This window comes from Acinonyx jubatus, chromosome B3 (genome assembly GCF_027475565.1).
Source record: "Acinonyx jubatus isolate Ajub_Pintada_27869175 chromosome B3, VMU_Ajub_asm_v1.0, whole genome shotgun sequence".
NCBI lineage: Eukaryota > Metazoa > Chordata > Mammalia > Carnivora > Felidae > Acinonyx > Acinonyx jubatus.
Window position 1 is genome coordinate 570,442 of NC_069386.1, and position 21,081 is coordinate 591,522.

Consider the following 21,081-nt stretch of genomic DNA (forward strand, 5'->3'; position numbering starts at 1 on the left):
GTGGAGGCGCACAGGAACGACAGAGCCCAGGTGCCGGCTTCCTGGTCCAGCGCGCAGGCTGGACAGGGCAGAGAGGCTGGGCTCCGACAGAGCCTGAGCCAAGGCTGCCTGCAGAGCAGAGGCACGCTGGGAGCCCCACCCCTCCCCCCCACCTGACACTGTCCCCTACCTTGCTCTCCCCACACCTGGTGCCGTCCACAGCTGCATCCAGCTTGGAGTGACAGGTGGTCCCCACGGAGCACCAGAGTGTGTGGCACACATTCTGCAGGGAGGACACAGGCCATGCCCTGACCCCTCCCTGCTGCCTCCACCCGCCCACCCCTCACCACCCTGTGTGGGGCTGGCACAGGGTGGGGGTCTGCAAATGGGATTCCCAGAGGGCCTTTCCCATGTTCTCCCAAACAAGGGGCGCTGGGGGCACCCGGCACTGGGGCTTGTTCAGAACGGCCTCCAGCCCCGCCCCCTCCCCAGCCTCCCGCCCACCTCTCCAAGCCCTGCCCATACACCTCCCAGCCCCGCCTACTCCCTCGCCCACCTCCCCATACATCTCCCAGCCCCGCCTACTCCCCCGCCCAGCCTCCCGCCCACACCTCACAGCCCCACCCACACCTCTCCCAGCTCCACCCCCTCCCCACACTTACTTCTCCCAGCCCCGCCCATACCTCTCCCAGCTCCACCCCTCACCCGCCCTTACCTCTCCCAGCCCCACCCACTCCCTTAGACGCTCACCCCCACCAAACCCGGGGTCTCTAACAAGGCTACAAAGGCCTTCACTTCGGGCAGGTCTCCCCCAAGGAGGGGGGTCTCCCCCAGGGTTTTATTTTGCCTCTTCTAACCCAGCCCTGGGAGGTGACGGTCTCGCCCAAAGCCGCACAGTTGGCAAATGGTCCACCCAGAATTCAGAGCTGGGTGCGTAGCCACCCAGCCCGAGGCAGATCCCACAGGCCAAGTCCCCCAGCATCACGTGTGGGGGTGTGGGGTGTGGGGTGTGGGGTGTGGGCCGAGCGCAGGCGCTGCAGGCTGCGAGGGTAGCCCCGCCCCCACCTGTGCCCACACTCACGTCCATGTCCTCACAGAAGGCCGAATAGGCCCCATACTGGAGGCGGCACTGGTGGCCCACGTCGTAGAGGACCCCGGGCGGCACCGAGGGGAAGTCGATGACATCCTTGGTGGGAGCATCGTCCAAGCACAGGCCCCACCCCCGGCTGCAGAGATGGGACAGGGCAAGGGGGACAGCCTGAGAGACCCATCAGGGAGGCCTCGGAGGGGCGGGGCGGGGCGGGGCGAGGGCGGGGCGCGGCGGGGCGGGAAGAGCGCTAAACCTGCAGGAAAACTGCAGCCTCCTCGCTCACCCCAGCCTCCCCTCCGACCTCCAGCCCAGACCCCCGGCCCAGCATTCAGGCCCTCCTGCTCCCTCCGGGTCTCCGGGTCTCCGGACACACTCAGGCTCCCTAACCAACTGGCCCCACCCCCAGGGCCACGGTTCCCACCCACGGTGCTCTAGCACTCTCCTGTGAGGACTGTCTCCTGGATCCCCAGCCCAAAGGCCCCGCCTCAGAAGCCTCCAGACCACCAAGCCCAAGCCCCCTCCTGGCCCTGCTCGGAATTCCTGCAGGCTCCGCCCCCCCCCCCCCCCCCCCCCCCGGCCGGCCCCAACCGCATGAGGCCCCGGCCACTTCAGTGAGGGATCTGGAGAGCATCAGGCCACAGCTGATACAGCAGCCAGCGCCTCTGACACCCCACCCCAGGCTGAGATCTAGGGTCTCTGTGGGGGACCACTGCCTGCCCGTCACTCCCTCATTTACTCCTGCCTTCGCCCTGGAAGCACAGGGAACCCTGATCGGCAGGCAGGGAGCACAGAGACAGAAGGTATCCCAGGCCCAGCTCGGGCCCACTTATGCCAGCGCATCTCTCCACGGGCACCTTGTGTGCAGCTACTGCCTCTGGGGGCCAGTGACCATCCTGCTGCCCTTGCCAGGCCCACATGTTGACCAACGAGCCCAGGGCTCACTGCCATCACGCAGGAGTCAGAAAGGTGTCCGGGGGCCTCCCTCCCTCCTCGGGATGACAGTGGCTGGGGAGAACGGAGGTCGGGGGTGATGGGGAGCCGGCCCGGGCAGCACGGACACCCCAGCCAGGCAGGGCCGGGGGCGGCAGAAGCCCTCTGGCGTTCCAGCCTGAGGTGCGGGGCGCCAGATGAGTGGAGTGTCCTGGTGAGGGTCAGAAGGCTGGAGGGGGTGGGTGCTGCGGTCTGGTGGGGAGGCACAGAGGAGACACCCCAGGATGGGGACAGGCTGGGAGATGGACGCAGGCCAGCGCACGGGCGGGTGTGGGGAGAGGCCGGGGGCCGTCGGCCCCGGGGACCGTGGGTGAGATGGGGTGGGGGTCTGGGGTCTCCTCAGTCCCCCAGCCGGCGGCAGGCCCCAAGCTCCACCCAGAGCTGCAGTGAACACTGAGACCGGACTCCCGCTGAGGGTCCTGAGGACCCCTCCCCCCAAATCACCTGGACCATCTGTGCTAGCAGAAAACAGACCCTGTCAGGCGGGCGGTGGCAAAAAACAGCTGTGGGACCCAGCCCTCTGCCCCAGGTGACCACAGGCCAGGTCCTCGCTTGCTCCTCAAACACCCTGGGCAGAATCTAATCCCCTTCTCACACACACAGGGCCCCCAGGGCAGAGCGTCACTGGCCCTGGGTCACACCGGAGAGCGGTAACGTCAGAGTCTGAGGCCAGGCCCAAGCCGCCAGTGGCCACACGAGTCCACTTGCTGGGCTGCCCAGTGCACAGCTCCTCCCCTCCGTCCATAAGCCTGACCTCAAATACTTCACCCCAATGCAAGTTCAAATCCATGGCAGCTGAGCCCTGGCAGAGAGAAAGCAGTGTTCTGACTGCTGACCTCGGTCTGGGGCTCCCTGGGCCTGTGCCCTGGGGCAAAGCGTCAGCAGGACCCTGGGACTCCTGTCCTGCAATTCAGGATATGGGCTAGGAGGGCTCACCGCCTGGGGGGAGCTCAGACCCAGCCTGGGGGCTCCTCCAACCTGCAGTCTAATTCACCCCAATGCCACACCGGGGCCACCCCCGGGCTGTTTTCCTGGCTGGAACCTGCCACGTGTCAGGTCCTGTGGGCGGGGCGGCTGGAGTGACAACAGCCCATCTGGTCCGTTCTGCGTGTGCGCGAGAGGCTGGGGCGTCGGGGCACCCTCCAGCACCCAACACCAGAATCAGGGCCGCGTTCGGGCCCAAGTGCTGATGGGGAGTCGGAGCCCCGAGTGTGGCTCCCCGCCCAGCTCCAGGTGTCGCGTGGCCTGGGCCGTCCCTCACCTTCCCTGGGCCTTCACACAGGAGGCTGAGGCTGCCTGTGGGACCGAAACCACAGAGGTATAAACAGCCGCACCAGCCCTCCGGCCAGCTCACCGCCAGGTTCCTCGCACGGGGGGACACACACCCGCGGCTACAGGTGGGGTCCAAGAAGCGTCTGGTCCGGCGGGGGGGGGGGGGGGGGGGCCCCGGGGGCCCGGGGGCACCGCGGGGCCTCCCCCAAAACCAGGGAACACTGCCTCACCCCACTCGGCACCGTCTGTGCATCTTTTCCTTCTGCCCCGCTCCCCGAGGGCGGAGCCCATCCCAGCCCCCCGCAAGGATACGGCGGGCTGAGGACGGGCTGGTCCACGCCTGCCACGTGAGCCCCCCTCCTCCCAGCTTTCCTGGGCCTCCAGGCTGGGGAGGCAGGCGTGGGGGGCCGGCCTGAGGGGCCGGCCTGAGACGAGCCTCCACTGCAGGCGCGCCTCTCTCCGGCCACCGCCCCCCTGCAGCCCTCCTCAGTGCCCCTGCGGCTGGCCCAGGCCCCGGCCTGCTCACCCCACCCCTCGCTCCAGGCCCCAAGCCAAGTCCCTCACGCATTCCAGCAGCTGAATGTGAGCACAGAGACCCCTGTGTGTCTGTGGGTCCTGGGGGCAGGGCGCGGGGGTGGGGCGCTCCCTGGGTGGGGACCGCTGGGAACAGCCCTGGGGGAGCTACGGGGAGGGGAGCGCATCTTCCAGCCTGGCCCCTTATTCTCTGCCCCCAAGTGGGGCAGGAGACACGCCCCTGGGGTGTTTTTCAGGCCTGACCCACATGCCCAGGCTGCTGCCCTGGTTCAGGTCCATATTCTCTGTGGCTTACAAGTGGTGATAACAGTTAGAAGCCCTGAGCGCTAACCACGTGCATGGCCACGTGCTGGACACTGACGTGTCTGCGGGCCAAACCTTCACAGCCACCCGGGAGGCAGGCCCGTCACGAGCCCCATGGAACACGTCTGTCAACACAAGGAAAAGCCGGGGCCAGAGACCAGGCCCTAACCATCATCCACGACCCCTCTCCGCCTCCTCCCTCACCCCAGCAATGCCTCTTCCGTCGGGGGCCAGCGCCCCCCCCCCACACATTTAAACCCCACACTGAGCAACTTCTAAAAGAACATGGCAGATTGATCTCCACTCCCTCCCTGCAGCCCAGGACAGTAAAGGAGTAAACGAGGCAGAGGTCCACAAGGACAAAAGGCGAGGGAGAGGTGACGATGGCACGTGGAACAGGTTAGCAAAACCCGGGAGGCTGGAAAGCAGCCGGTCAAGCAGTGGCTGACCTGGTCAGGCAGTGAGAGTCAACAGCCAAGTCAAATGGGGAGAAACCACCCAGAGGCAGAACCCCAGAAAGGCCCAGGCTTAGGGCCCCAGGGAGCCATGGAGGCTGGAGCACCAGCAAGACTGGGGACAGGAGACCTCAGACCCCACACCTGCTCCCAACCCCGTGTGGCCACCTGCAGAGGGTGGGGACCACTTTCTGAAGAGGGTGAACCAGAGGATCTGGCCCAGGGTGACCTACAGACAGACCAACAGAGATGAAGACAAATTTAAGTCTACAAGCCGCCAAGCCCCTTCCCCACCTTGCGCGCCACCCCCACCCCCACCCCCCCCCAGCCTGGGTGCCGGAAGCCACAGCCAGACCTACACGCCCAGGACAAGAAGAGAGTTCCTCCCTGGGGAAACAGACACGCTCCATAAAAGGGCTCTAGACACTGGTATGTGACGACCTACCGAGGACACAGCCCCATCTCGGCCAGTCCCCTGCACGGACTCAGAAACACCTGCCAACCAGTGTCCCTGTGCCTCTTCCCGTGTGTGACAGGACCTCAGATAGTTTAAAACCTCTAATATGAAAGTTTTGGTTTAGTTTTGTTTTTGAGAGAGAGAGAGCAGGGGAGGGGCAGAGAGAGAGAGGGAGAGAGAGAATCCCAAGCAGTCTCTGAGCTGTCAGCACAGAGCCCAACACAGGCCTCGAACTCACAAACCATGAGATCATGACCTGAGGTGAAATCAAGAGTCAGACGCTTAACTGACTGAGCCTGCCAGGTGCCCCAAATGTGACAGATTTTTTAAAATTAAAGAAAGATAATGCAGGGAGAAGAAAATAACTAAACCCATACAAAGAATAACCTCAGGAAGAAAAAACAGGAAACGAGTATGGAAACGTGACAATAAGGAGGAGGAAGTCAGGAACTTAAAAGTACAGTACAAAAAACTTAATAGAAGGGTGAACATGTGGATGCTGCCCAGAAAACAGGTAAAAGCCAGTAAAAAAGTAAAAACTCACAACATGAGAGAGCAGCTGAAGGTCAAAGAGCTCCCGAAGGAGAAAACGAAATTACCAAATGACACAAGAGCATTTCCAGGGGCTGAAGGACAGGCAGTTGTAGGTTAAAAGCATCCGCCAGGTCTAAAGCAGCATGAAAAAGCTCAACCTTACATGTAAAGGAGCCAGAAGAAGAACAAACAAAACCCTGAACCAGCAAAAGGGAGGAAAGAATAAAGATTAGACAAGAAATAAATATGAGAAACACGGGGCGCCTGGGTGGCGCAGTTGGTTAAGCGTCCGACTTCAGCCAGGTCACGATCTCGCGGTCCGGGAGTTCGAGCCCCGCGTCGGGCTCTGGGCTGATGGCTCAGAGCCTGGAGCCTGTTTCCGATTCTGTGTCTCCCTCTCTCTCTGCCCCTCCCCCGTTCATGCTCTGTCTCTCTCTGTCCCAAAAATAAATAAACGTTGAAAAAAAAATTAAAAAAAAAAATATGAGAAACATAAAAAAAAAAAACACAGTAATACAGATCAGGTTCTTTGAAAAGATCAACAAAATTGATATACCTTTAGCTGGACTCATCAAACCAGTGAGCGAGAATGAGACAGAGACAGGGAGAGAGGGAGGGAGGGAGGGAGGGAGGGGGAGAGAGGGGGAGGGAGGGAGAGGGAGGGAGAGGGAGGGGAGAGGGAGGGAGAGGGAGGGAGAGGGAGGGAGAGGGAGGGAGAGGGAGGGAGAGAGAGGGAGGGAGGGAGGGAGGGAGGGAGGTGGGGGGGAGAAGAGAGACAAAAGGCGGGGGGCGGGGAGGGAGGAGAGGAAAGAAAAGACTCAAATGAACAAAACCAGAAATGAAAGGAGAAATACAGCAGACTCCACCAAAGTACAAAGGCTTATAATTACAAAAAACCAAACGCCCACATTGAACAACACAGAAAAAATGGATGAATTCCTAGAAACATATAACCTCCCAAAAAGAAATCAGCAATAAATAGAAAACTTGACCAGACCAGTCACCGGCAATGAAACTGAATCAGTCATCAAAAACTCCCAACATCTGGTCCAGGACCAGATGGCTTCACAGGCGAATTCTACCAACATTTAAAGAGTTAACGTCTTTTCTTCTCAAATTGTTCCAAAAAATTAAAAAGGAAGGAAAACTTCCAAATTCATTCTATGAAGCGAGCATTACCTCGATACCAAAACCAAAGACACCACAAGAAAACAGAACTACAGGCCAGTATCTCTGACGAGCACGGACGCAGAAATTCTCAGTAAAATACTTGCAAACGGAATCCAGCAATACGTTTATAACATCATTCGCTACAATCAAGTGGGATTTATTTCTGGGTGGCACGATTCACAAATCAATCAACATGATACATCACATGAATACAAGAAAGGTTAAAAACCCCACGAACCTTCCAACAGGCGTAGAAAAAGCATTGGACAAAGTACAACATCCATTCATGATAAGAACTCTCAACAAAGTAGGTGTAGAGGGAACGTTCCTTAACTTAATAAAGGCCGTATATGAAAAATCCACAGCTAGCATCGTCCTCAATGATAAAGCGCCAAGAGCTTTTCCCCTCAGATCAGGCACGAGACAAGGATGTCCACTCTCACCAGTTTCATCCAACACAGTACACAGTACTGGAAGTCCCAGCCATAGCAATCAGATAAGAAAAAGAAATGGAAAGAATCCAGGTTGGCCAGGAAGACGTAAAACTTTCCGTATCTGCAGATGACATAATACCGTACGTAGAAGACCGGAAAGAGTCCACCAAAAATCTACTGGAACTGATAGGTGAATTCAGTAAATCTCAGGGCACAAAATCAATATACAGAAATCTGTTGCATTTCTGTGTACTAATAATGAGGTAGAAAAAGAGAAATTAAGAAAACAACCCCATTTACAATTGCACCAAAAACAAAGTACCGAGGAATCAACTTCATCGAGGTAACGACCTGCACTCTGGAAACTATAAAACACGGATGAAAAAACTGAAGAGAACGCACAGACATGGAAAGATTTCCACGCTCATGAATTAGAAGAACACGTACTGTTAAAATGTCTCTACTCCTCAAAGCAGTCTACACATTTAATGCAATCCGTCAAAACGCCACCAGCAGTTCTCACAGAGCAAAAACAAACCATCCTAAAATGTGGACGGAACCACAAAAGACCCCAAATAGCCAAAACAACCTCGAAAACAAAGAACAAAACTGGACGCGTCACAATGTCAGACTTCAAGATACGCTACAAAGCTGTAATGATCAAAACACTGTGGTACTGGCACAAAAACAGATCAACGGAGCAGGGCAGAAAGCCCAGGAACAAACCCACGGTCATATGGACAACTCACCTTGGACAAAGGAGGCAAGAATTCACAATATGAAAAAGACAGTCTCTTCAACAAACAGTGTTGGGAAAACTGGACAGCAACATGCAGAACGATGAACGTGGACCACTTTCAGGGCACCTGGGTGGCCCAGTCGGTTAAGCGACCAACTCTTGATCTCGGCTCAGGTCATGATCTCACGGTTTGTGAGTTCGAGCCCCGAGTTGGGCTCTATCTACACTGACAGTGCAGAGCCTGCTTGGGATTCTGTCTCCCTCTCTCTTTGCCCCTCCCTGCCTGCTCTCTCTCTTAACAATAAACTTAAAAAAATCTCTTAAATTAAAAAAAAGAAATTGGGCCACTTTCTTACACCATACACAAAAATAAGTTTAAAATGGATTAAAGACCTACACACGAGACCTGAAACCATAAAAGTCCCAGAGAAAAAAGAACACAGGTAGTGATCTGACATCAGCCGTGGCAACTCTTTTCTAGGTATGTCCTGAGGCAATGGAAACAAAAGCAAAAATAGAGTACTGGGACCTCGTCAAGGTAAAAAACTTCCGCACAGCAAAACGATAAAACGCTGATGAAAAGAACTGGGGAGAACACACAGAAACGGAAAGACATCCCATGCTCATGGAAGAATAAAGGGAGGAACACGGAGAGAAGAAGAGAGGGAGAGAGGGAATCCCAAGCAGGCTACCTGCTGTCAGCACAGAGCCCAAAGTGGGGCTCGAACTCACAAACAGTGAGATCACGAGCTGAGCTGAAATCAAGAGTCGGACATTCAACCCACTGAGCCGCCCAGGCGCCCAGGAACAAAGCCTCTCAACACTGACGAAGAGCGACTGACAGCCCAAAGCTGATACCAAATCAAACGATCGATCAGGTGTGAGTGTAGAATAAAGACACTTCAAACCCCTTACCTCCACGCACCTTTTCTCAGAACCTACTCCGCCAGAACAAAGAAGCACCCCCTCTAAAGTCAGCGGCAGGAGGACCCCGTGGGACAATTTTAGGGCCGGCCCAGAAGGCACCCGGTCTAGATAGGAATGGGAACAGAGGCCACACTGCCTGCTGGAATCAGCACGTGCTTCAAATGTGAACAGAAGGCAGTGACGTGTTAAGAACCACGAATGACCCAGAAACCCTGTCGTCCCGTGTTATCGGCGTTACCTCCCTGTCCCGGCCACCCACACGCCAGGAGGGAGGATGCAGAAGGGGCCACGGGCCGACCCCCAGACCCTTTTCCCTTCAGACCCCGCTTACTGGCCAGCGTAAGCCGAGGGCGGGGAGCGGTGCCAGAGCACCCATGTGTTAAGAAGTGGAATAAAAAATGGGGCACCCGGGGGGCTCAGTCGGTTGAGCGTCCGACTTCGGCTCAGGTCGCGATCTCGCGGTTCGTGGGTTTGAGCCCCACGTCGGACTCTGTGCTGACGGCTTGGAGCCTGGAGCTGCTTCGGATTCTGGGTCTCCCTCTCTCTCTGACCCTCCCCTGCTCATGCTCTGTCTCTCTCTGTCTCAAAAATAAATAAAAACATTAAAAAAAAAAAGTGGAATAAAACCCACCCAGTTCCTTTCGTACACACTTCTGTTCTGGTCAAGGGAGCTACGGGTATGGGTCGTGTCGTTTGGGGCCTTGCGCCCGAGGTCCATTCTCCTACTTATACTTACAACTGGCACTGTGAAAAATTCTGTGCTAATAACTTGCATCTTTAAATTTTCCTTAGCCGAGAACAACGTTAAATAGCAAATCAAAAACACGGTCACCAGTTGAGAGGATCAGAAAGAGGGGACAGGCTTTAGCTTCGGTGCCTCCGGCAGCACTTTCCCCAGGACTCTGTGGCCAAGCGGCCAGGGCCGTGCCCCGTCGGGTCTCCGTCCCGTCCCAAACCCAGGGCTCGACCCCAGCCCCATCCCTAAGTCCCCACAACCCCTCTCCCTCCTGTGGGGTTGCAGGACACAGAGATGGCCTCGGGGACCTCTTGGCCCAGCCCAGGCAGACCGGCCCGTGCCTCTCTGACACCGGGCGGCCCCCCACGGGCCCAGCGGACTTACTCCAGGAACCTGGTGATGTACTCGCGGCTGCAGCGGGACCAGGTGAGGGGGGCGGTGTCGTACAGGAGCTGTGGAGACATGATGGAAGGCCGTTTCCCCACGGGCTCGCAGTCATTGCCGCTTCCGTCGTGCTGAATCCCAAAACTGCGTGAGAGCACAGGCCCCGGGGGCCGGTGAGCTGCGGGGCCGCCGGGCGGCTCTGCCTCCAGACCGCCGTGGGGCCTCGGGAGGCCGACCCCTCTCGGAGCCTCAGCCTCCCCGGCCCAGAGCGTGGATGGGCGGGGGCGGGGGGCAGCCTACTGAGCCCGAGGGGCACCCACAGTGACGAGCCAGGGGCACGGGGGGACGGCTGTCCCCACATCCGCACCGGTCCCCAGCAGGGAATGACACGGGTCCCACCATGCCCTGGATTTAAGGGAGTTTGAGCGGCCCTGTCACAGAGAAACTATCGAGACGCCATCCTGGGGAAGGAGACAAGAATGATTCTCTTTGCTCAGACTTACTACGTGCCAGGCGCTGTGCTAAGCGCTTTCAGAAACCCCACCTTGCTCGGTTCTCGGAACTGCCCAGAGAGGCCCAGGAACTAGCCAAGGTAACACAGCCAGGGAACAGCAGATTTGGGGCAGACCGCTCTTGACCACCACGGGCGGCTTCGAGGCCCTGCACGCGTGGCTGTCACTCAAGGAACCCAGAGCAGGTAAATGATGATGCCGACATCTCTGACCACCAGGCCTCTCTGTGGCCCACACACCTCGCGCAGAGGGGCCGGCTGGAGGAGCCCTGAGCATCAGTGAGTCCAACCCCCTCGAGCAACAAGGGGCACACCACGGTCCAGAGAGGGCAGGGCACTTGCCTGGGGTCACAGAGCAATCAGACATGCAGGTGTGGGGGACCGAGAGTCAACACGCAAGCACTGAGCGCACCGCGGAGGGACAGCTAAAGACACTGGTGACTTTCCGGTCGTCTCAACCCCACACCGACCGGGACTCGGTCCGAGCCAGGCCCACAGGCACCCGCGTGGGCCTCCCCACGTCTCACAGGGAAGCAGCCCGGTGTGGGTGGGGACATCGCAGGGACAACGTGCGGCCACGGCCAGGCCCGCTTCCCTGGGATCCTGTGGCCCGTGGGCCCAGCTGCCTGGTGCCCCCGGGTTGGCAGGGGAAGCTGGAGCGTTAGTGCGGGAACGGGAGCAGGTGCGGTACCTGTGTCCGAGCTCGTGGGCCACCGTGAAGGCCAGCGGCAGGCCCGTGTCCTCATTGATGTTGCAGCTGCGGTGTGGCTGGCACATGCCCGCCACATGGGACAGGCCCAGGGTCTCACAGGGCCTGTTCATGGCCGCACACAGGTCCTTCCTGTGTTCAGAGAGAAAGGATCCTCAGGCTGACCTGACCAGGTGCCAGACGGAACAAAGCCCAGAAGGCCAGATGCTGGGCATGAGGGAGAGAGTAGGCGAGGAGGTGGGAGGGAGTGGGTGAGACAGGAGTGGGTGAGGTGGCGATGGGTGGGGTGGGGTGGGGTGGGGTGGGGCGGGGCGAGAGAAGGAGGAAGCAGGGAAGGGAAGAGGGGAGGAGTAGAGGGAGGGGGAGGAGGGAGAGGGGAGGGGGAGGAGGGAGGGGGAGGGGGAGGAGGAGGGGGAGGGGAGGGGGAGGGGGGAGGGGGAGGGGGAGGGGGGGAGGGGGAGGGGGTGAGGAGGTGCCCCCCACTCGGACATCGTGTCGCAGCAGCATCCACAGGGGCCACCTACTTGTGCCTAGGGGGCAGCCCCGTGCCCAATTTTGGTTACTGTCCCCGTGAGGAGTGCAGGGACAGACCCTGAACGGACCCGGACCCCAGTGGCGGAGGGGCTCCGGCTGTAAGACCGGGCCGAGAGCTCCTTCAAGGCACCACTCCTGTCTCCAGACTGTGGAGGTGGAGGCAGGATTGCACACGTGCGGTAGAAGCGGACAAGCTACACGCGCACGCTCGTGCACACTCGGGGGCAGGGACACCGGGTAAAACCTGAGGAAGTCTGTGGGCTGCGCGGGCGTCCACGTCCTGGTCATGGTCTCCCGCTATATTATCTTGGATGCCGGCACCCGGGGCACCGGGGGCACCGGGGGCACGGGGCCTGCTTCGGACAGTTCTGGGAAAACCCACAAGAGCTCCCCAAGTGCTGACGGAACCCAGGGTCCAGCCAAAGGTGCGTGCGCTCCCCTAACATGGTTTCCGGGGGCAGGGCCGTGTCCGCACCCCGCCGGGCTCGGGCAGCACCGCCCTCCAGAGCAGGCCCCCGCTGGCCGCGTTGCCCCCCCCCCACAGCTGGCGGCCCCCCTGGCGGTGTCGCACCCCCCAACAGCTGGCGGCACCTGGTGAGCAGGATGGCGGTGTCGTGGTGCAGCGGGTGCGCGTCCCCCTTCATGTTGATGCTCTTTTGCCACTTGCAGAAGCTGCGCAGGGTGTTGTCCGCGTGGTGCGTGACCTTCAGGTCTTCCTGGGGGCAGAGAGGGCAGCGCGGGTCCCTCCCCTGGGCGCCGGAGGGCCAAGCCCCTTTCTCCTCCAAAGGCAGGAGACAGAGGCCCGGGGGCCGGGGAGCCCTGGTCCAGCCTCCAGGGACCACCCCTCCCCACAGGCCCATCCTGGGGGCACCCGACAGAGGGCCGGCCGGGGACCCAGGGGCGACGGAGGACACTGCCCGGGCCACGGAGGCCCGCCGTGCCCTGCCACACGGGGCCGCCCGGGTGACGGACCAGGAGGGCTCTGGCGGCCGATGCCCATCGCTGGGCAGCCCGCGGCCACGTGACCTCTCACCTCCTCATCCTCCAGCAGGACGAGGCGCACGATGGTAATGTGGATGGGGTTCCCGATGCTGGGGTCGTGAAACAGGCCGGCCACCTGCCCGAGAAAGGGGGGGGGGGTCAGCCCACCAGCCTGCAGAGAGGTACCAGACAGCCACTGCCTGCCTCCGACCACCCACGTTCTCACGCGGGGGAGCTCACGCAGCGCACCCACATGGGAACGTGCCCTCACCTGCATACACACCGCAGAGTCTGGACAAAAGGCCGGCCCAGACCCAGGCCCGTTCTGGGCACCAGTGTGGGATCTGCTCACCCAGCTCACCCACCCCAGGGCCCTAGTTTGCCTCCTCTGTCTTGGGCTGGGAGGCCCCGCAGCCTCTTCCTGCCCTGGGTTCACCAGGACCAGCATCCCAGGACTGAGTCCTCCCACGAGGCAGGAGACGCGGGCCGGGACTAGAGAGGGGGCTGGGGCAGGCACAGGCCCCCAGAGTCTCCCCACTGCCCCACACTCAAGTTCTCCCTGGGGCACAGCCGTGGGGCCAAGACGGCAGGCGCAAGCTCTCGGAGGCCCCACGGCTGCACGGGGGCTCCCCACCCAGTCCCAGGAAAGGCCGCCCCCAAAGACGGAAGGTACGCGAAGGTGCAGGGAGATGGGTGGGGGAAGCTCCCTCAGAACAAGAAAGAGGTCAGCCTGCGACAGGCATCAGGTTCCCAGCTGGCAGAGACGGCGGGACAGGCCAGTCATGAGTTGGCTTCCAGCAGCTTCATCAAGAAAAATGATATTTTGATAGAAACGGACAAAACACACACTATCAAGAGGACACAAAAGCCCATTAACAGGATAGGTTGTTTTTTGAGAACCCAAGGTGCCTCCGTCCACCTCCATGCACCACCCCCCTCCCCAGCATCAGCCGTGCACCGCCCCCTCCCCAGCATCATCCGTGCACTGCCCCTGTCCCCAGCATCAACCAATTCCACCTCCTGGATGTTCCCTACATCCACCTCCAAGGCCACCGCCCAGCCTGAGGCAACAGCCTCTCATCTGGCCAGCTGTAAAGGTCTCCTCCAGCCTCATAGTCACCTGCCACTGAAATGCAAACCCAGTCACCGTGCCCTTGCTTAAAGCAGCAAGTGGTTCTTCCTGTCCACAGGGTGAAGACAAAAGTCCCAGTCCCGCCCCACACGCTGACGGCCCCTCCGTCCTCACTCCCTGGTCCAACCACTCTGGCTCTTTCAGAAGCCCTTCATTCTCCATACCACAGGGCCTTTGCAGATGCTGTGCCCTCAGCCTGGAATGCCCTCCCTCTCGTCTTTCCCAAGTTCTGTCCTCCCGTCTCCAGCTCTCAACCCTCGAGCACATCTTCTGAGGAGCCTTTCTTCTGCCAGACACTCCCAAAGCACGTGAACGTGTCCTTCCTAGCAGCCCCTCTGCTGACTTTCAGATTCCTCAAGATGACGGTTTCGCTGACATTGGTCTCCTCGGCCCCGCGGGGTCTGTGTGGGCCCTCTTCCAGCCCAGTGACCCATCTAGCACCTGGCGTGACGGGCACTCAAAAAGAGCTTTTTGAATAAAGGAATGAATCTTGGGCACCTGTTAAAAATTTCTGATGCCTTGTCTCATTCTAAAGAATTCGCAGAAGATGAGAAAAGCACCTTGAAGGAAGTCAGGAGTCTCCCCTAGGCCACAGGCAGCAGGTCCCAGCAGAGGGGCCTGGAGGGCGAGAAGCCCCTAAGCTTCTGCCAAGACCGTCCCGACAGCTGGCCTCCCGTGTCCCGAGTCAGGGCTGCGGGCGGCTCCGGCCACCACCAGGTCCTTCCCTTGGCACGTATGACACCTCTGCCCCCCAAGAAGTATAGACCCCAGATAGAGGCAGAGAAGTATAGAGGCAGAGCAACAGCAGCAGGACCGGAGGGAGGCAGTTGTCACCGGCCGACCCACTCAGCCAGTGAGTGTCTGCGATGGCCTGAGGTCAGTACCGGTGTTTCAACCGGATAAACGATCCCCAGCCCAGCTCTGCTGCAGGCCCGGAGAGCAAGCCTGGGTGGACTGTGGAAGATCTGGGGGTTACAGGTGACCACAAGCTTCCAGTGAGCTGACGGTATGACACAAGCCATTCAGAAAGGGGCAGGCGGGGAACTTGGCTTGCGATGCTTGGAGCAGACCCACCCGAGCTCCCACACACAGGTCTGGGTCTGGCACAGAGGGCACACTGACAAACGGGCCCACAGGAGGCCTGAGTAAACAGTGTGGCTGCCCTGAAGGTGGCTGTGGGGCTGAAGGGCAGGTGCTACAGCAGCCACACCAGCAGCAGCGGACACGTGCCAAGCCCAACGTGTACAGTCCTTGTACTGAGAGCCCTACCTGCAGTATATTGCTTAATCGTCTCACTTCTAAAGTAGGCATGACCGTCCCCATTTACAGGGAGAGCAACTGAAGCTCTAAGACAGGGTTCACCTGGGCTCAGAACCCAGGTTTGCCCCAAAGCCCCCGCTCTTAACTTCGGAAAATTCTCAACACATGTTAGCTTTGAAGGCTCTGAGAAGTCCCGCAGTAAACAGGTCTGTGTTCCTTTCTGTTAACCCTTGTTGCCAAACTTCTTCAACCATGGCACCTTTTTTTCACAGAACACTTATCAGCATCTCAGAATAAGTCCTCCCTGGAATACGCTTTGTGCCATGCTACAAAGAGGTAGAGTTTGCCGGAAGGGAACCTGTTCTCGTGCACCCGTCACTTTATCTGGGGTAGAGCTGGCACTCGGCACAGCAGCGCCAAATAAACAAACACCTGCTCCAGAGGGAAGAGGGAGGGAAGTTCTCCCTGCCTCCGCCACGGCTACCCCATCCTTCTGGCAAGCTCTGGCCACCACAGCCCTCTCTGGACCCAGAGGCACAGACTTGAGCCCCAGCCCCCTCCGTGTGACTGTGAACATGTCCCTTGGCCTCTCTGCGCCTTTCTTCCCTCACCTATGAGATGGGGGTGAGGCTCAGGCAGGGCAGTGACTACAGGAGACCGAACAGGCCGGTGTTCGCAAGGCTGCAGCCATCACCCACGGTCCAGCCCTTCTCAGCGGCTGCTGTATGCCCCCCCCGTGTCCCTGCCAGCCCCTGCAGCCTCCCCAGGTGACTGGCGCTAATGGACTCATAGGGGTCCCCTCTCTGTCCCGACCAGTGCTTGACCTGATCAAAGCCCAGTGAACGTGAGGGCCAGACCCCCCTCCAGGATGGGGCTCACACAGTGGATGCCCGTGTCCTGTGAGCCTGCACAGGGAGGCAGGAAGGAGCCAGGTCCTGGGCCAAATGGCGACCCTTCACCCAGGAGATGTCCGCCAGCCACTACTGGACCCGACAGCCTGGGGTCTGCCCTCCCACTGCCTACAGCACCCCCGCCGCCCCCCAGCCGCCCGGGCCCCCAGACCGCACCCCCGCCGCCCCCCAGCAGCCCGGGCCCCCGACCGCACCCCCGCCATCCCCCCAACCGCACCCCCGCCGCCCCCCAGCCGCCCGGGCCCCCGACCGCACACCCCCGCCGCCCCCAGCTGCCCGGCCCCCCGACCGCACCCCCGCCATCCCCCCAACCGCACCCCCGCCGCCCCCCAGCCGCCCGGGCCCCCGACCGCGCACCCCCGCCGCCCCCCAGCCGCCCGGGCCCCCCGACCGCGCACCCCCGCCGCCCCCCAGCCGCCCGGGCCCCCGACCGCGCACCCCCGCCGCCCCCCAGCCGCCCGGGCCCCCAGACCGCACCCCCGCCGCCCCCCAGCCGCCCGGGCCCCCGACCACGCACCCCCGCCGCCCCGGGCCCCACACCCCCGCCGCCCCCCAGCTGCCCGGCCCCCCGACCGCACCCCCGCCATCCCCCCAACCGCACCCCCGCCGCCCCCCAGCCGCCCGGGCCCCCGACCGCGCACCCCCGCCGCCCCCCAGCCGCCCGGGCCCCCGACCGCGCACCCCCGCCGCCCCCCAGCCGCCCGGGCCCCCGACCGCGCACCCCCGCCGCCCCCCAGCCGCCCGGGCCCCCAGACCACACCCCCGCCGCCCCCCAGCCGCCCGGGCCCCCGACCGCGCACCCCCGCCGCCCCCCAGCCGCCTGGGCCCCCCGACCGCACCCCCGCCGCCCCCCAGCCGCCCGGGCCCCTGACCGCGCACCCCCGCCGCCCCCGCCGCCCCGGGCCCCACACCCCCGCCGCGCTCCGCAGCCTCACCATGTTCATGATGGTCAGCACGTAGCTCTCGACCTGCGGCTGCCCGTGGTACTCCACCATCTTGGGGTCGGCGACCACCAGGGTCTCCACCCACTTCTCCCTGCTGACCGAGCGCTGATGCAGACGCCTCGGGCGCTGCCGACGCCACTGCTGCCGCTGCTCCCAACGCTCTCGCCGGGCCTCCGGCTCCGTGGACGCTGTGGGCCCCAGGCCGGGTGGGGGTTAGCTGCCAGCAGGCCGGCCCAGGCCGTGCCTCTCCAGGGCCTCTCCTCTGCGCTGGGATCACAGGCAGCAGCCTGGACTCCCCCCTGTGGCTCCGCCCGGGACCTGTGCCCTGTGACCCTGACCCGGTCACTTCCCCTCTCTGACCCTGAGCATCCCCACCTACAAAGAGGAATCAGCCAAACAGCCACAGAAGCTGACCTCGGAGGAGGGGGGCAATGAAACGGGGGACACACAGCGAGGCAGCTCCTGGGCCCCTAGCCCCGGGGGGCTGGTGCATCCCAGCACACGCGGTCCCCAGGGCCCAGCCCGCTGCCTGGGAGACCCACTGCACTGTCCCAGGCTGACCCGGATCAGAAGAGACAGCACATCTACGAAGCAGGAAAACCAAGGCCCAGAAGCATGACCGGATATCTGTTCCAACCAGTGGAGTCCCTGAGCGGCGGCACCTTCCGAGGCTGGCGTGCCAGCCAAGCAGTCCCCCAACCCAGCAGCCCACGGTAGGCGGCTCCCTACCTGGACTGGCCAGCACCGTGGCCGCTCTGAAGAAGAAGGGCTGGAGCTAGGTCCCCAGGGACAGAGAGGAGTTATTCTGGGCGGGGACCAGTGTGGGGAAGGGCAGGAGGTTCCTGGCTAGCTGCCCTGGTGGGCCTGGCCAGGCAGTGGGTGAGGAGGTGGTGAGAGGGGTCAGCCCAGGGCATCAGCTGGGGCAGGCCTGGCAGGCAGAGGCCTCAGGCCGGAGGCACATTTGGAAGGCACGGGCTGTGGTGATGTGTCTGTCTGTCTGCGTCCCTTTGGTCCGAGGGGAGGTGTGCATGGAGATGTGGAGAGAGGCTTCTGGAAAGAAGCTCGGTGCCTCCAGGCCCATCCCCTTCCCCGGGCAGGAGAGGACCATACCTGGTACCCCGCAGGTGCCGGGAGCTCTGGAGCCCCCCAGCTCCGCCCCCCTCTCTGGGGCTTGGCGCTTATAGACCACATGGGGCTGGGCGTGGCCAGGACGGGCAGGCACACCCTCCAGGGGCTCGATGAAGTAGTCCTCGTTGGAGAGGCGGAACACACCTGTCTGGGAAGAGGGGCAGGCTCACACGGAGCGGATGAGCACTCCCGTCCCCACCGTCCCCGAGGCCCGTGCTGCCCGCCCAGCCCACGCTGCTCCCAGCACCCGGCTGACCCCGAGCGCGCGTGCGTCTCCCGCTCTGGGCCTTTGTTCACTCCGGACCCTCCACCTGGCACGTCCTTCCCGGCCGTTTCACACAGCCAAGGGCCTGGGGGCTGAGCCCCGGAGCCACCAGCCTCCGAAGATGCCACACACGCCCACCTCGCCCCCCCCCCTTCCCTGCCCTGTTGGGAGCAGGAGACGGGAGCACCCTAGATCTGAGATGGCATCTTCCGCGCGGTCCCAGACGGCGGTCTTGAGTCGGGCGGCCCCGGGGCCAGCACCCAGGCCATTTCCCAAACGGCCGTCTTGAGTCGGGCCGCCCTTACGCCCAGGCCACTGTCCATCTCTCCTGCATGCCAGCCATTGTGTCGTCTCAAAGCTGGCCTGCAGCCCACTCTCCCGGAGGTGATGAATCACTCCAAGTGCAGCTCTCTCCACACCCCAGCCACGGAGATGCTCAGTCACCAGGACATCCTACTCCCTGGTCCCAGGACCTTCGGAGAAGGGAAGCCTGGCGGGCGTGTCTTGGGCACATCCGCCACATTCAGAGAGGCCCCAAGAGGGAGGGATTTGGGGAAGTGTCTTTGGGCAGCCGGCCACCTCCTGAGGAAGCTCAGGGCTCCGGCAGGGAAGAGGATTTCACCCCCCCACTCCCTCACCCCGCAGCTCCCTCCACCGCACCAAGTGTGCCCCTGGGGCTGTGCAGGGTCGAGGTGAGCCCCGCGTGCCAGAGAGTGCCCCCCCCCCCCAGAGGGGCTGTAGCACCGGCTAACTGGGTGGCCCTGGGCCAGTCCGTCTCCCCGCCTGCTTCCTCATCTGTTAATGGGAATGACACCCATATGAACAGCTGCTGCGGATCCAAGGAGATTAGGGAGAAAGGGCAGGCGCCTAGGGCCTGATGTGTGGCAGCTGTGGCGTGGGCTCTCATTAGGCCGGTCCTGCTACTGCCCGTGGCTCCTCCTGAGCGACCTCAGCTGAGGACCCTGGGGTGGGGGGGGGGGGGGGGAGGTCCACGCATCCCCGCGGGGAGGGGGAGGGCAGAGCCGGTCACCTAGCCCAGAGCATTGGGGGTCCCCGTGCACCCCAGCAGAGGGAGGCGACCACGTCCACCCAAAGGCCTGCTCCCCCTGGGGGTGAAGGTGAGGCTGCCTGTCCTGGAGAAGCACAGCCCAAGCGGCTGTGGGGGAGCAGTCCTAACTGACGCCGCCAAGGAGCAAGGACCGCGCGGTTCGAGGAGCTACCTGGCCTGCACAGGGATTCTCCAAGTCCGCTCTCTGCACCGGCAGAAACGGAGGCTTCGGACACTCACCCCCACCCTCCGAGGCTCTGTCCTAACAAGGCCTGCGGGCGCTCTGGCTCCGTTCAGGATTGAGCCCCGCCATCCCGGAGGACCGGCCGGGACTCCCGCGCTCACTCACCAGCCCGTCGCAGGCGCTGATGGCCGCCAGGCCGCCCTCCAGCTCGGGGTCCTGCACCTCGCCAAGCAGGTGGCAGGCGGGCGCGCGGGCGCGGATGTGCGTGCGCCCCAGGCCGCCGCGCCGCCGCGTCTCGCTCACGAAGCCGGGCGCCAGCAGGTGCGCGTTGGCCGTCAGGTTGAAGCGCAACTCGCGCCCGCGGTACTGCAGCTCGTAGAAGGCGGGCGCGGCGCGGCGCGCGGACACGTCCCGCTTGCGCAGCGCGCGCGGCCACAGCTCGTACGACAGGAAGGCGCCGCCCGCGTCCACGCGCACCGGGTGCACCACGTCCAGCGCCGCGCGGCCGTCGGCGCCGCTCCCTGCGGGGAGAAAACCGGCTGCGGTCGGGGCTGCGGGGCACCTGCCCGGCCCCCTCCTCCACCCGGGTCACCGCGACGACCTCCCGCGGGCCCCCTCCCCTCGTCTGCGTGCGGCGCAGCGGCCAGAGGAGGCCCGCCTCCGCCCCAAACCCTGCAGTGGCCGCCTCCGAACAAGGCAGAGCTCTGGCCAGTGTGGCCCCAGGCAAGGTTATTCTCAGTCTCACCTCGGCTACACCTGCCTCTCTGCGGTTCCCGCCCCACCCCCGCCCCCATGCTGCACTGCTGCCCCCTCCGGGTGGAACACGCTGCCCTGCCCGCTGCCTGTTGTGCAGGTTGTGCAGCAAGATCGAGCCCCCGCTCAAAGGTCTCACGGCCGCCTCCCCTGACCACTTTGTTTTAAAAAGGCAACTCCCTGCCCCCCTCTGCCCTTGCTTCCCGCCCCCCCCCCCTTTTTCCCACAGCACTCAGGGAATGCCATATGCCTTGTTTCAATTTTTTTTCTATTTTCTCCCAATGCAAACTCCAGGAGGGCAAGAAGCTCTCCAGTCTTTGTTGAAGACTTCACGGGCCCAGAATGTCCTAGGACTCTGAGCAGTTAAGACTTAGTTTCTCAGTGAGTGAGTCAATCTGTAGATGGGAGTAAAAACCATTTGCACCCTTAGGGCTGTTGGGAGGGTTAGTGATCTGAACCACTTGAACCACTCCACACAGCGGTGCCTGGCCCGATGACCGCGCCTGCCAGCAATTACGATTTGCGGGGATCGTATAGCCTGGTGGACTTTAACATGTGCCCTCAGGTGCCGGAGGGTTCTGCACGTCCCTCCAGGCCTCCTGCGAAGGAGAGACGGAGGAAGACCACGCAGATGAGTGGCCCCCATTTGAGCAGAGCAGCTCTGGTTCATTTGAAGAGAAGGTTCCAGACCTGGAAGACATCTGTCCTCTCTGATTT

General features: G+C 62.1%; 2 protein-coding genes across 7 annotated transcripts in view; one reads left to right on the top strand and one right to left on the bottom strand.

Moving 5' to 3' along the window:
• The window catches only part of TBC1D2B (TBC1 domain family member 2B), a 334,347-nt gene that overhangs the window by 80,834 nt on the left and 232,432 nt on the right, over nt 1–21,081 (top strand). The window lies entirely within an intron of this gene.
• The window catches only part of ADAMTS7 (ADAM metallopeptidase with thrombospondin type 1 motif 7), a 41,404-nt gene that overhangs the window by 13,846 nt on the left and 6,477 nt on the right, over nt 1–21,081 (bottom strand). For 3 of the 4 annotated variants that reach the window (XR_008298879.1, XM_053223435.1, XM_053223434.1), the window contains exons 2-10: nt 19,777–20,132; nt 18,097–18,262; nt 16,978–17,174; nt 12,792–12,875; nt 12,350–12,474; nt 11,207–11,356; nt 10,005–10,148; nt 1,061–1,205; nt 170–262 (exon numbers count right to left, since the gene is read on the bottom strand). Coding sequence is in view for 3 of the 4 variants with exons in the window: in XM_053223435.1 (XP_053079410.1) it covers nt 170–262; nt 1,061–1,205; nt 10,005–10,148; nt 11,207–11,356; nt 12,350–12,474; nt 12,792–12,875; nt 16,978–17,174; nt 18,097–18,262; nt 19,777–20,132 (1,460 nt within the window). In the remaining variant the exon portion in view is untranslated. The remainder of the gene's footprint in view (nt 1–169; nt 263–1,060; nt 1,206–10,004; nt 10,149–11,206; nt 11,357–12,349; nt 12,475–12,791; nt 12,876–16,977; nt 17,175–18,096; nt 18,263–19,776; nt 20,133–21,081) is intronic. The other variant, XM_053223436.1, reaches the window with a different exon arrangement.